The 13456-nt window shown below is 39.1% G+C and overlaps 1 protein-coding gene across 6 annotated transcripts in view; it reads left to right on the top strand.

Moving 5' to 3' along the window:
- Window positions 1-13456, top strand: part of GALNT13 (polypeptide N-acetylgalactosaminyltransferase 13) — a 239269-nt gene that overhangs the window by 20066 nt on the left and 205747 nt on the right. For all 6 annotated transcript variants that reach the window (XM_026680097.2, XM_087949975.1, XM_087949973.1 and 3 more), the window contains exon 2: window positions 6412-6658. In XM_026680097.2, coding sequence (XP_026535882.1) covers window positions 6517-6658 — 142 coding nt within the window. In that variant the 5' untranslated portion in view covers window positions 6412-6516. The remainder of the gene's footprint in view (window positions 1-6411; window positions 6659-13456) is intronic.

Raw genomic sequence — 13456 nt, 5'->3', positions numbered from 1 at the left:
TAAGATCTGAAAACTTGCGTATGTTCCCATGAAATAATACCCACTAGAAAAAAGAAGTTGGAATGATATCTGGAAGTTATCTTCAACTTACATCTTTTTGGTACAGGTATTTTGCTTTTTCTCTCATATGCTTTTTTCATAGCAGCTCTTTTCACCATGAAGTTATTCTGAAGCTTCTTTACAATATTTAGCTCAAGGAGATTCTGGATTTACAAATAAGATAGGGAAAGCAGGCAGAAACATAGCCTGGAATTTCAGGCCTGTTAACCAGTAGTGTCCATAGGAAGCATCTGTATTTTTTTCCTCCCCTGTGATGAGGTAATGTGTTTGTCCATGTTTCTATATTCCTCCTGTGTTGTATTTCTGTGTATGTGGGCACTGGGTAGGCTGCAAAGCTTCAGCTCTGGGTCATATGACCAGGAGGGAAAGAGGCTTAAACTGGAGCTTTCCTAGATGTACCCAACTGCCTTTTCCATTACGGTGTACTTTTAGAATTGGGGAGAATGGTATTTCAAACTCAAGTCTTTCTTTTGCTGGCTTTTTTCCTCTGTTTCTAATTTAGTCATGGCGAAGAGTTGCCCTGCTGATTGAGAAAGCCCCAAACCAATTGACACAATTTATTTTCAGTTTGGTTGGAAAGAATAAAAAAAGAAAAGGAATGTCCATCTTCTGAGGCAATTGTGGTTGTCATTAGTAATACAGCTACTCCCTCTCACACACACCCCCATGCCCCCCAGATTTCACAGCATATCAGTGGAGTCGAATACATTTTCCCTATGCTTTGGAAAGGAAGGACTGATATGCTTTAGCTTATTCATTTGATGAGTTCCTGTGAGTTAAGTTCCTTCCTTCACAAGGATCAGGATCTTTCCTGAGCTGTGCTGTGTGTACAACTTGGGAGCTACATGATTCCTGGCATCCTAAAAATCATCACTGGGTTTTTTTTGCACAATGTAGCTCACTCACAACTCTCAGTAATGTTTTCGACTTGGATTTTAAAAAAAGCTTTGATGAGGAGCAGTTGAAAACTTATTTTTACCTTAAATAAAAGTGGATGCAAAAATCAGCGATCTAAGTCAGAAAAGCAGACTAGTATCCTTCAAGTATTCTTGGGATATAAATGCCAAATCGTTAGCATCCCTCCGTTCCTACTTATGGGAGTGTATACCATGATAGGTGAAAGGCCCTGAGGGAGATTGAATAGCTATGAATTTAGAAAATTCCACAAGGAAGATTGGATCTTGTTTTAACCCAGAATGTACATTATTAAAACGTAACTAAATCGTGAATTGGGACAATTATAATCTCCTTTAAGGGCGATTGAGCGAATAGTAATTTATTTTTTGTAATTCTCCTGTCCTTGGTTCAGAACTCGTGATTTAAATGGTTTTTATAGTTGGCCGTGGTGCCAGCAAATTGATTTTACTTTTAGGTGAGAACCATTCCGCAGATAGCATGTTATCACATATTACTTATGCTTCCATTGTAATGTAGCTTTCAGGCTTTTTACCTTGTTAACAACAACTTTTATCCACCAGTGCTTTTATAGCTCTCCAGTAATGAGCTCTATAAAAGCCCCAATTCACAAACTTTTTGCACAATCCCTTCAATTATGAAGCATTACATTCCCAAGATAAACACTCATTTTGAATTTAACTGTTCTGTTGCCAGACTTGAGTCTAACCAATGTTGGTTTACCAAACGTTAGAAAATATCTTGAAAGTCTGTGAACTCTCACCTGCTCTGATATTTAATATCAGAAATGCAATATTCCTTTGCATTACAGTTCAATTAAAAGACATTAAGCTGTTTTAAGAACAGCACTGTTGAAAGCCAAGGCCTGTGTATATTAAATCTGTGGTGTAGCAGCCTTTGTATCTACAGATGCTGGCTCAAAGCCTCTAACTCTAACACTAACACTACAATGAGAACTAAATTAAAGAGTCATGAACCTGATAGGTTGAGATGATGTTCTGAATTTGTTCAGGCACCTTCTAGTCTGCTGCATCCTTTCTGTCTAGTATGTTTTCTTCTCTGTTTCTGGAATATGTAGCTCTCAATATATTACTTAAAGTAAAAATATTACACTGAGAGCATTTCAGTGAGATTTTAAGTTCATTGAGTGTTTAGAAATAGTCCAAGAATTATGTAGGCATTTCTTGGTTGCAATTGCTTCCATTTTGACCCAGAGCCTTATATAGAATACATGAAATAACTTAATGAAAAGAAAATTTTCATTTCCTTCCTCCTTATTGCAGTCACCCAAACTCGTCCCTGTCCCAAGGTTGAGGGAGTCTTCGGGAAAATCCAAAATAGGAGAAGGAGTAGGGGAAACAGTTCAAAATTAGCATGGGTTCCAAATGTTAAATTGTTTGCGTGAGAATTACAAATGAAAATCTTCATTTCTGTCCCACCTCACCCAATTTCCACCCTCTGGAAATAGTTTTTGGAAGAACTGGGGGGAAAGGCATGGTAGCCTAACAGTTAAAATGCTGGGCTTGTTGGCTGGAAGGTTGGCAGTTTGAGACCAAGTACCGTGTGACAAAGTGAGCTCCCATTCCTACTCCAGCTCCTGCCTACCTAGCAATTCAAAAGCATGCAAATAAGAGTTGTGGTGGCAGGGTGGTTAGAATGCAATACTGCAGTCTAACTCACTGCTCACTCCAGGAGTTCGATTCTGTGTGGCTCAAGGTTGACTCAGCCTTCCATCCTTCTGAGGTTGGTAAAATGAGGACTCAAATTGTTGGGGGCAATATGCTGATTCTGTAAATCTCTAAGAGAGGGCTGTAAAGGACTATGAATCGGTATATACTGTAAGTCTAAGTGCTATTGCTAAATGCAATAACATAACTAGGTATCACTTCAGTGGGAAGGTATATTGTCATGCCGGTCACATGACCATGGAAGGGTCTTCAAACAATGCTGGCTCCCTCAGCTAAGGAATGGGGATGAGTACCGCCCCCTAGTGTTGGACACAACTGGTCAAGGGAAACCTTTGCGCTTTTTTTTTAAAGGGGGAAAGGAGGCCAGATTTTTCTAGCAGTGGAAGGGGTGTGACAAGCTTCTTTGTATTAACGTACTTTAGGATCCAGATCTATGTACCTTGAGTATTATATATTTCATTTTCTTAGATGGCATGAATACTATTTTGGAAGTCTTTGCAGCTCTTGCCTGGGTGTCAATGATAAGATTGGGTATATAATACAAATTTTCCACTATTCTTGTTGCAGGGGACAAGTCATGACTGACATGGAAAATCATCTGTGTGAGGAGGACTGGGCTGAGACCGATTCTGTCGCAAAACTCAGATAACTATCTGTGCAGTAGATTTTGCCCGGATTGTTATCCATGTAACAATTATTTAGACTTGTATTGCATGCGACCTAGCAGTGTGTGAGTTTTCTGGAAGCTTTTTCCGCTGAGTTTGTTTTAATAATGAAAAGTCATGGAGAACAGTAGTCTTGGTTATCAAATAGTGTGCAAGCTGTTGATTCCTTAGGGATAGGTTAAATACCGTCTTTTGTCAAAGTTATCTTAAGATAGTTCCATAAAAAACAGGAAACAGACACACAGCATTCCCCTGGTACATAAGCACACAGAAATGTGTTTTCACCTTCCAATCAGAGAGGCACACAAACATATCCTTCCCCTCTCTTGCACTGTCTGTCAGACCCACAGGCATTTGTACATACACACAACTTTATAGGCTTTCCTTCCTCTGGCTTTCCCCTTGCGCTGACATAAAATTCCCCCTTTTTCTAGAAAGATTAGCAGGGAAAAAATAAATCCTGTTTTCACAATGGGATCTTCCTTATTGCCTAGCATGGGAAAAATCCTAGTTTCCAGTACTGAGTATCACTTGTCCCACCATGTTTGGAGTGGGTTTGTCTCTGAGCATGTCTGCTAATGTGCTGTAACAGGAGAGAAAAGAGACCTTAAAGAATAGCAGCTGTTCTAGTAGCTACGCTCAGAGCTGGACACAGAAAACATAGTGTTAAAAGGACCTTTTATGGAAATTGGTGAAACCGGTGACAAAGAAGGTAGGAGACAAGATAATCCCATGAGGGAACTGAAATGTGGATTGATCAGTCAAGTGTATTAATCAGGAGTAGACAATCTCTGTGGCATTGTTCACCAAAACTGAAAGCCCTTTGAAACATTGCACAGAATTATAATATCTTAAGTGGGAAAAGTTATATGAAAACAACCCTATTAGCTATATGGCTATGGAGATTCTCAATCATCCAGGTCATAGTTGTCCCCAAATATGCTTTTTCAAGAGCAATTGGACTTTCCGGGTTTTTGTTTTTTTTTGAAGATGTTTTGCTTCTCATCCAAGAAGCTTCTTCAGTCAGATCTGAAGCAAAACATCCTCAAAGAAAAATTAGAAAGTCCAGTTGCCTCTTGAAAAAGCACCTTTGGGACCTATTAGCTGTATTTGCCTTTAATAATGCCTTTAATAATGTACTATAATTTGTTTTAATTATTTTGTTGGAGTTTATTATTTTTTTAAATTAACTTTTACTGTATTGCTGTTTTGAATTTGAATACTGGTAGTCCTCAATTTACAAATATGGCAAGAAAATTCGTAAAATGGGGCAAAACTCACTTAATAAATTTCTCACTTAGCAACATAAATTTTGGGCTCAATTATATTTGTATGTTGAGGACTACCTGTATATAGAAATGGTGACTCCCTGATAAGTCGAGGTCTAAAGAATGAGTGAATGAAAATTTAAATATTTGAATTTTATAAGAAAAAACACTTTTCATCTATAACTAAGCTATAATTTGGAGGTAACCTTGCTTTTAGGGTGGCATCTTATGAATAAATTATTAAATCTTTTTATTTCCTAATCAGTTTCATCAGTTTCACCAGTTTCAATGTGGCTACTTCTGTCACAGTTTTTAAGATAATTATGCAATTAGTGGTTTATTTTTCTGACCTGTAGATACTGGGAATGGCTACCAAGATATTCCAAACTACTGCTTGTCAGTTCCTTTCTGGAAAAGAAAAGAAAAAAGGAAAGGAGTCCCTGCAGGTTTGGAAGAAAAAAGCTATTATTTATTCAGCCTGCCAGCTTTGATTCTTCCTACTCATGTTTTCTGAATTTGGGCTTAAATCTATTGCACTATGCTTGATTCTTCCAGATATCCCAGTAGTATCCTCATGTTTTCCTTCCTGCGTTATGTGACTCATTGGGGACATTTCTTCAAGATACTTGAAGAAGCTTGGAATTTCAGCTTGTAGAACTTTGTTAATACATTGGAAAAGAAAAGGTTTACAAAATAAAAAAATAGTAAAAGTAAATAGAGGAAGCAACCTCCTGCTAGGTAATAAATGAAAATGTATGAATTTAAATTTAAAGAACCTCGCACCCAGTATCATGTTCCCATTTTTTTCAGTATGTCTATATTTTCGCAACTGAGTCATCAAGAGATTAATTGTACCAGTTGATCATAATCAACTGAAACTGAATTACATATTTGATTTACTTTGGAAAATTGTTTCATATTGTAAAAGTGAAAAATGTTACAATAATTACTTGTGTGAAGTAAGGCTATGCATAGACCAGACAAGAACCCCAAATAATGTCAACAGAAAGTGTTTTTTAAGGGGAGGAGTGTGTAATTGCATGTATTATTAAAGGAAATATAAAACAGTGTCTGTTGATGCTGATACTCCATGTCTGCCCACTTGAGCATGAATAGTGCATCTTTTAGCTGTAGTTAACACCAATGCTATGTCATTTATCCATTTTCTTGTAAGTGTTATTGCAATAAGATATTTCACAGAGAATTAAATCCTCTGTTTGTGCTTGCTCGGTTTTTTTTTCCCTTGCTTTTTTTGAGTCAGTGTACATTTTTGAAGAGCGCTTTAAAGATGCGCATAACCTGAATTTGGAAAACATCAAAGCAATCACCACTAAAATACACTTGTAATGGAATATGGGAATGACTTGCAAGATTCTCTTTAATGTAACTCTGCAATAAAGTTAATGTTAGTACATCTGAGTGCTTTTTGTCTCGACTACTTTGTGAGGCTGACAACTTACATTGCAAATCCCTCTCACCTTTACAGTCCATGAAACTAGTGAGGGACCCTTCTGAGAAATCTGTTGCATCCATATTCTTTCTGCAGGCACAGTTGCCTTTTATCTGACTTGCCTAGTCTGCTGCTTTTCCTCCTGTCTCCCAAAGTCATTTTCACATACCATTACACACCGGAAAGCTTGTTTTCATTTTTGTTTCTAAAAATTTGGTATGCATTTCTTGCGTACAATGGAGGACAATAAAAATTAATCAACATGTTTTTTTTTAAAAAAAAACAGTAACAGATGAAAATTGTTGTGTTTATGAAGTTGTTTACTTGTCAGCTAATTCTATTTTTCTGTTCTTCTTATTTTTCAGTGGGATGTTCTCATCTGTGCATTCGTGCCAGCTTCCTTGGCTTGGATATAGCATCGTATTAGCACCTGCTTTTACTGCAGCCTGTCACTAATAATTCAATAAAGGATGAGGAGATTTGTCTATTGCAAGGTGATTCTTGCCACTTCTCTCATGTGGGTCCTGGTGGATGTGTTTCTCCTGCTGTACTTCAGTGAGTGTAACAAATGCGATGACAAGAAAGAAAGGTCCCTGCTGCCTGCTCTAAGGGGTAAGATACAACTTGGTGATCACCCTTGACTTAGTTTTGATTGTTGGTGAATGGTGCTAAATGTAATTTGAATGCCTAAGTGAAATACTTGAATTGGAATTGTTGGTGAGAACAATGTAGCAGAAGTCCTTTCAACAAATCCAGGCTGAATGCTGTAAAATGTTTTCCCCATATACGATTAAGCTCAAAAAGATGTTAAATGTACTGCAGCTTTCCTCAACCTGATGCTCTTCAGGTATCTTGGGGCTACAAGATTAGAATTCCCAGTCAGGTTACTCACAATCTGTGCTGACTAGAAATCCACAGAATTATACTCTAATGTATCCGGAGAATAGCAAATTGGGGAATGCTGATCTGGGTTATTATCTAAGGCCCTTCCATCTGGCATTTCAGTCAGAAATTCACAAGGGGCTCAAACAGCCCTCTTCAACTTGAATTCTAAACAGTAATTCCTCCCATTAAATTTGAGTGTAAACATTTGCTACTGTTCATAAATGGTTCACAGAACTGTTTTCAGAAGAAACCTATGATCTTCAAGATGAACTTTAACTTTGCATTTTAAAGATATTGATTAACAAAATAACAAGTTTTAAAAGGTTTTTTTAAAAAATCTTCATTGATTTAATGCACATTGTTCGTGAACAAAAGCACGAACTGGTTCATTATAAGTATCCAAAAAAATAATAATCTTTGCTCTAACTATCTATGATATGGATGTACATACCATACACTTCCATTATCTTTTTGATATGCTCTGAAAAAGAGCAAAAAGAAGTCCAGATAATCGACAATGCAATGCCTGGAGAAAGAAAAGAACAGAAAAAATTGGAGAAAAATAACAAAATACAAAAACTTGCAAATAGAAACAGAGCGACTGGCAGAAGAAAACAAGCATAGCACCAGTAGTAATTTGGCAACATGGGTGCAATCACCAAACATCTGAAGCATCACTTGAATATCATTGGCATTGACAAAATCACTACCAGTCAATTACAAAAAGGCAGCTTTACTTGAATCAGCTAACATCCTGTGATGATACCTCTGACACCATCAAGCAACAACATCTGCTTATCCTTAGGAAGGACTTGATAGGTTGATAAAAGTGACAAATCCAGTCTATATATCTGGTTGACTGTGCCAGTAACAGTAGTACCTTCATTAAATTTGTATGTTGCCTCACTCTCAACAACTTTGGGTAGCTCGCAACAATTGAAACAAAAATTAACAATCAAATAACAATCAAATAGCGAGCCACAGAAATTAAAGACCTGAGAATATCAAGAATCCAAACCGTTCCTGTAAAATACAGTAGCAAGTATAAGCTGTGGCTATTATGGACTAATTTTAATCAATTTAAAGTAAGCAATCATTCTAATGCACAGTAACTAATTACAGTAAGCAATAATTCCATAAGCCACAAACCAAAGAGGCAGTAAGATTGATTTGACAAATTAGTCATGATCAATTGTCTTTCCTAACTTTTTAATATAATTTATAAAAATAAGACCCGGAGTGATTCTGAGCCTTAAATTGAATTGGGACTTCTAAAACGTCCTTTTAACTACTTAGTTTATAAGCAAGGAGAAATGCAACCCATCAGTTTAATGAATAAGGGAGATGTCGACATATTTACTGATTTGTAGACCAAACGAGAATAAATCAGTACTCTCTACCATGCTCTACATATACAGTAGCTGCAGCCTTTAGCCTATTTTGCTGAAAGTGGATGTTGCTGATGTATTGCTTTGGAATGAAGTGATTGGTTTCTCATTTTTTGAACCGATTCAATCTGCCCAACTGCAAAGGCCAGAGAACCTGATGCAGCAAAAATGTCTCTTTTTCTGGGGAAGATTGGAAAATATTGTTTTGTTTGCCTGAATCTTTTAAGGAAAAGTATTATCACCACACTGACTTCATTAAACTAGGGCATGAACTGGGTCATGAGTGTTATATGATAAATGGTTCATTCAACTTCAGAATTTATTACAGAAATAATTAAATCTGATCCTTACACAGTGCAATATTTCTTACTGAAATCCCAGCACAGTTCTGTTCTCCCATGAGCTGTTCAAAACATCCAGTAGTGGGAGGTGCTTCAGTCTCCGCATGTCTAGGTTGGGCTTAATTTGTGGAACGCTCCTCCTCCTCCACGGTACTCCTCCCCAGCGTTCCCCAGTTTTGGCTCAGCCTCGTGAGAGATAGGCAGTGCTTGTGATTCTTCCTTGGCCGAAACAAAAAAAATTCTTTCCTTGCTAGCAGGTTTGAAAGTTAATCAGCTTGTCTTTAGAATACTTTAGCCTTCTAATCCCATTGCGATTTCTCGAAGTTGGCTCGCACTGCAGAGATCGCTTGCATTTCAGGGAAGCCCCATTTCGCGCCCCAAAGTGGCGGGAGGCTTCGGCGCTGCTCCGCACCCCCTCCCCACAACCGATCTTTCTACCCCTGCCATTCCGACCAATTGCCGCAGCGTTTCTTTACCCGAACAGCGGCGTGAGTTCTTTGCTCCCAACAGAGTCGTATCACTTTCCTTCCCCCTCTGAATGCCATTTGGGGTGGAGGATTCAAATACTTAGTACCTTCCACCCTTCCCCACCGTTTAGCCTCATAGGAAAAGCCATTGGAGGCTATTCCTTTACACGGCGGGAGTTTGCTGCTGGGAAGTGCGCCAAAAGATTAACGGCCAGAGGCCATCTTTTCTTACAAGACCTCATGGCCGTGTACCTGTATTCCATTTTGTGCTGTGTGAGGTATCTCTGTTCCGAGCAGAGGTTCCCTTCAGAAATACTGGGGACCATTATACCCTCGTCTTGGTTTTTTTCTACATTCGAGGCTATTCTTACAGTTAAATTGTTGGCTTAACTCTCACAGCCCAATCAACCCAGCGGCACAACAGCGAGCACCTAGGCCTGTGTCCACCTGTGCAGGGAAGCTGTTGAAGGCCTCTATCCTTATCAATCTGGGCCTTTAGGTGTTCTCAATTTGGCTGTTTGGTTTCTCAGCACGTAACATTGTGCCACTTAATTAATATTCATATACATATTGCCATATATATATATATATATATATATATATATATATATATATATATATATATAATAATAATAATAATAATAATAATAACAGTAATAATAATAATTTTCTCTTCAGTATAATATTTTAATATCAATAAAATATTACTGAGATACGACTCATTTTAGATAGGTATTATTCAAAAAAAAAAAAAAAAAGAGGAAAGAGGGCAATAAAAACATCATCAGGGCAACCGGTCTGTCCTCAGATCAGGCCCCTGGGTGTGCCAACCGCCTTCACAGTATTGCATTGTATAACAAGCATACTGCAATTCCAATTTCAATCGAAATGGCAGACGGTAGCAGCTCTCAGACCTTATCCTTGAAGGTCAAAGCCAAATCTCAGCACAAACCTAAGCAGGCTAAAGGGAATTCTAAAACTTCAGAAAGGGATGCCATCAGGCGCCATAAAGCTTTACAAAAACAGATAGATAAGTGCACACGGGAGGCGCACAAGGTCTCACAGGACTTCCCCTCCTCCAGCCCAGATCCATCTACCTCTTCCCACCCTCCTCCTCCCCTAGATCTCTCCCTCTCATCCAGGCACAGCTTGGCTCCCCAAGGCCAACAGGCCCAAGTATTTGGGACACCGACCACGCGAAGGGCTCCCGAAGTCACATTCACTCCGACGGTTGCCGGTCTTCGTCAGGACGATAGTCTTACAGAGGAAGTTCCAGAGAGGATGAAAGTCTGGATGGAGCTGGCAATCCGCCAGGGAATCGCAGCAGGTCTTCAACATGCAGTTATGACCAGGGAATATCCTGTGATCACCGATCATGATTCCCAATCGCTGAGGTCATTGACCAGGTCAGAGCAGCACCATACCCAGGTATATTTACAAGGGGAGGTCCCCCTCCAAGGGCCGACTGAGGAGGAGGAGGAGGAGGAGGAGGAGGAAGAAGAAGTGGATCAAATTGATCAAATGGAAGAGATTGAATCAGGATCAATACATGACAGCGAACCCCTGTCAGAAGCAGACCCCTTAGAAAGGGGAATGTCTGAGGATGAGGGCCTTGTTCCTGACCAACCTGTTTTTACAGGCTTATTCCACCCACAACTTTTCAGATCTCTCTTGTTTAAGGCAAAAAACATTGCACGCCTAAACAAGTCGACCCCTTCTACCACTCCAACTCCTTCGGAAGAGGGTGTACCAAATTTACGCCCTCCAGCGGTACACCGTTATCCCACCTGGGACCTTAACAAGGTCCTTGTCGCACTCACTAAGGGCCCTTTCGAACCCTTGAAATCGTCAAGTCTCCAATTTATGACGTATAAGCCCAGCCTAGACATGCGGAGACTGAAGCACCTCCCACTACTGGATGCTCTTCACAGCTCAAAGAGAACGGGCGTGTCAGGTAAGTACCAACGCCCTTTCTGTGAGCACATATTGTAATCTGATTTAATGATATATGTCTGCTGTTTCCAAGTAAATGTTTCAATGATTGTCTACTCTTCTGTGCTGGATCATAGAGCAGATCTTTTTACCTATTAAATATCTAGAAATGTGGCTATGGCTCTAAAGAACATTTTGTATAGAGCTTTGCTGTTTCTAAATAATGTTTGTTGCTTTTGCCACAAGATGCATCCCCAAAATATATAGTGACAAACAATTTCCAAATTGTAGGATCAGTGGTGGGATTCAACTTTTTTTTACTACTGGTTCTGTTGGTGTGGTTTGGTGGGTGTGGCAGGGGAAGGATACTGTAAGATCTCCATTCCCTCCCCACTCCTGGGGGAAAGATACTTCAAAATCTCCATTCCCTCCCCACCCCACTAACCTGCTTTCCAGCTCCGTTCTCCTGTGCAGGGCAACAAAAGAAGACCCAGCCAGTCAGCTGGGACTTGGGAGGCAGAGAAGAGATGGGGGCGGGGACAGTCCGAGGTGGTATTTGCCGGTTCTCCGAACTACTCAAAATTTCCACTACTGGTTCTCCAGAACTGGTCAGAACCTGCTGAATATCACCTCTGTGTAGGATCCAATCTTGCTTGGTCATCGGGACCAGAGGTTTTGTCTTCTGAACTTTTGGAACTTCTCTCTAGAAGTTCCCTGAAGGACTCCAAAAGCTCGGAAGACAAACCTCTGGCCCCAATGTCTGACCCAGATTGGATCCTGCAACATTATCCCAGATGATATATTCACCTTCATTCCAAATTCTTCAAAGTACGTTCAACGAGATTTAGGACTTGTACTAGTGAGAAATGCCTTTATACCAAGTCCAATGGGCTCCATTTGACTCCATTTGACTCCATTTGTACTTTTCTGGCAATCTGGACAAGAATGCACTTAGGTCCTCCCACCCAGAGGTGCTGCAAGTGGAACCTCTGGTTATAAAATTTTTACTCTGATCTTTTCCTATTATTCAATAGCTTCAGCATTCTGGATTTTAAAGGTATTTTATTGGTTGTTCTATTGTGGTTGAGCAGCATTGATTTGTTTTCCTGTAGTGATAAAGCTTGCAACTTGCATACGTGAAGCTCTGTTTCAAATGCACAATGTGCAGTGTATTTTACATATGAGAGTTACTTTTGCACTGTTATTTGAGTAGGCAGATGCATGTGTGAATATTGTTTACCTGGTTGTGACTTTATACTGGGGAAAATTCCCTTTGTTTTGCTGAAGCTTCTGAATTGCTTGCAGTCTTACAGTATATTATGTGTTTTAAATATTAAATGGATGAAAGGGACCATTCAGTAACTGCACATTGATTTACTTGGTCTTCAGGCATAATCTTACAGTGCAATTCTAGACACAGCTTCCCTGTAAGTAAGCCCATTGTTTGAACATATACTCCAATATGGGATTAGAATCATCTACATATACCTGTGCTTCCAGATCCAGTAACACCTGAGTTGGGCCCACATTTAGCAGATGCAACAAACTCAATATCAATTCAAGAATCCTACCAAATCATAGATAAAGTCTCTAATTAAAAGTGGGGCTGATAATTCACTTATATTTTATACATTTCTATATAGACCTGAACACCTACATGTCATTTTTGAAAATATGGCAAACTTGTTATTTTATGGTCAGGAGGAATAAACCCCCTTCTTCCAAATGCCTCTGTTAAATCATGGTTCAGTTGTATATTCCAAATAGCTTTCTGTGAGATCTGGAGAAGCATGTGTATTATTAACCCCTTAATACTTTTAAAGTATGTGACAATGTATGTGAAATACTATTTTTTTTTTGTTAAGACTTCTGTAAAAAGCAGAAAAGAGCAGTAATATTTGAAAGATCATGTGGCAAAACACTTCGCCAGTCTCCCATCTACCACATAGTTAACCCTCCACGTACACACAGTGTATGTTGTCCACCCCGACCCGTTGGTATGCCACTGATTTATCGCCAGTGGCAGTCTTTCATTATCATGCCATGGTATATGGATTAATAGTAAAGTCGGCATCCTTCTTCTTACGCTACTCTTTTCAGTTTCCGATTTAAACAAGTTACATATTTTTCGTGAACACCAAGATCCAAAAGCTTAGCAGAAGTAAGTTCCTGGCAGCACACAGAATATTTAGAATTTGAAACAGTGTTTTGAGTTTCAAATGGATTGTTCTGATCTACTGGAAATGTTCCAGAGTTGTTACCACCATACAAATATTGTCTTTTGATACAGCCTTATTTCAGTAAGGTCATTTAAAGCTTAGAACACTTTCAATGTAGTCTGAGTAGCTGTTTTAAATTTGTTTCCACTGTCCCCTCATAGCCTGTGTATTATGGATA

The sequence above is a fragment of the Notechis scutatus genome, chromosome 1 (assembly GCF_049901735.1).
Source record: "Notechis scutatus isolate UNSWTSFEM ecotype Mainland chromosome 1, rNotScu1.2, whole genome shotgun sequence".
NCBI lineage: Eukaryota > Metazoa > Chordata > Lepidosauria > Squamata > Elapidae > Notechis > Notechis scutatus.
Note: the sequence above shows the minus strand (reverse complement) of the source record. Positions and strands in the feature narration are given on the sequence as shown.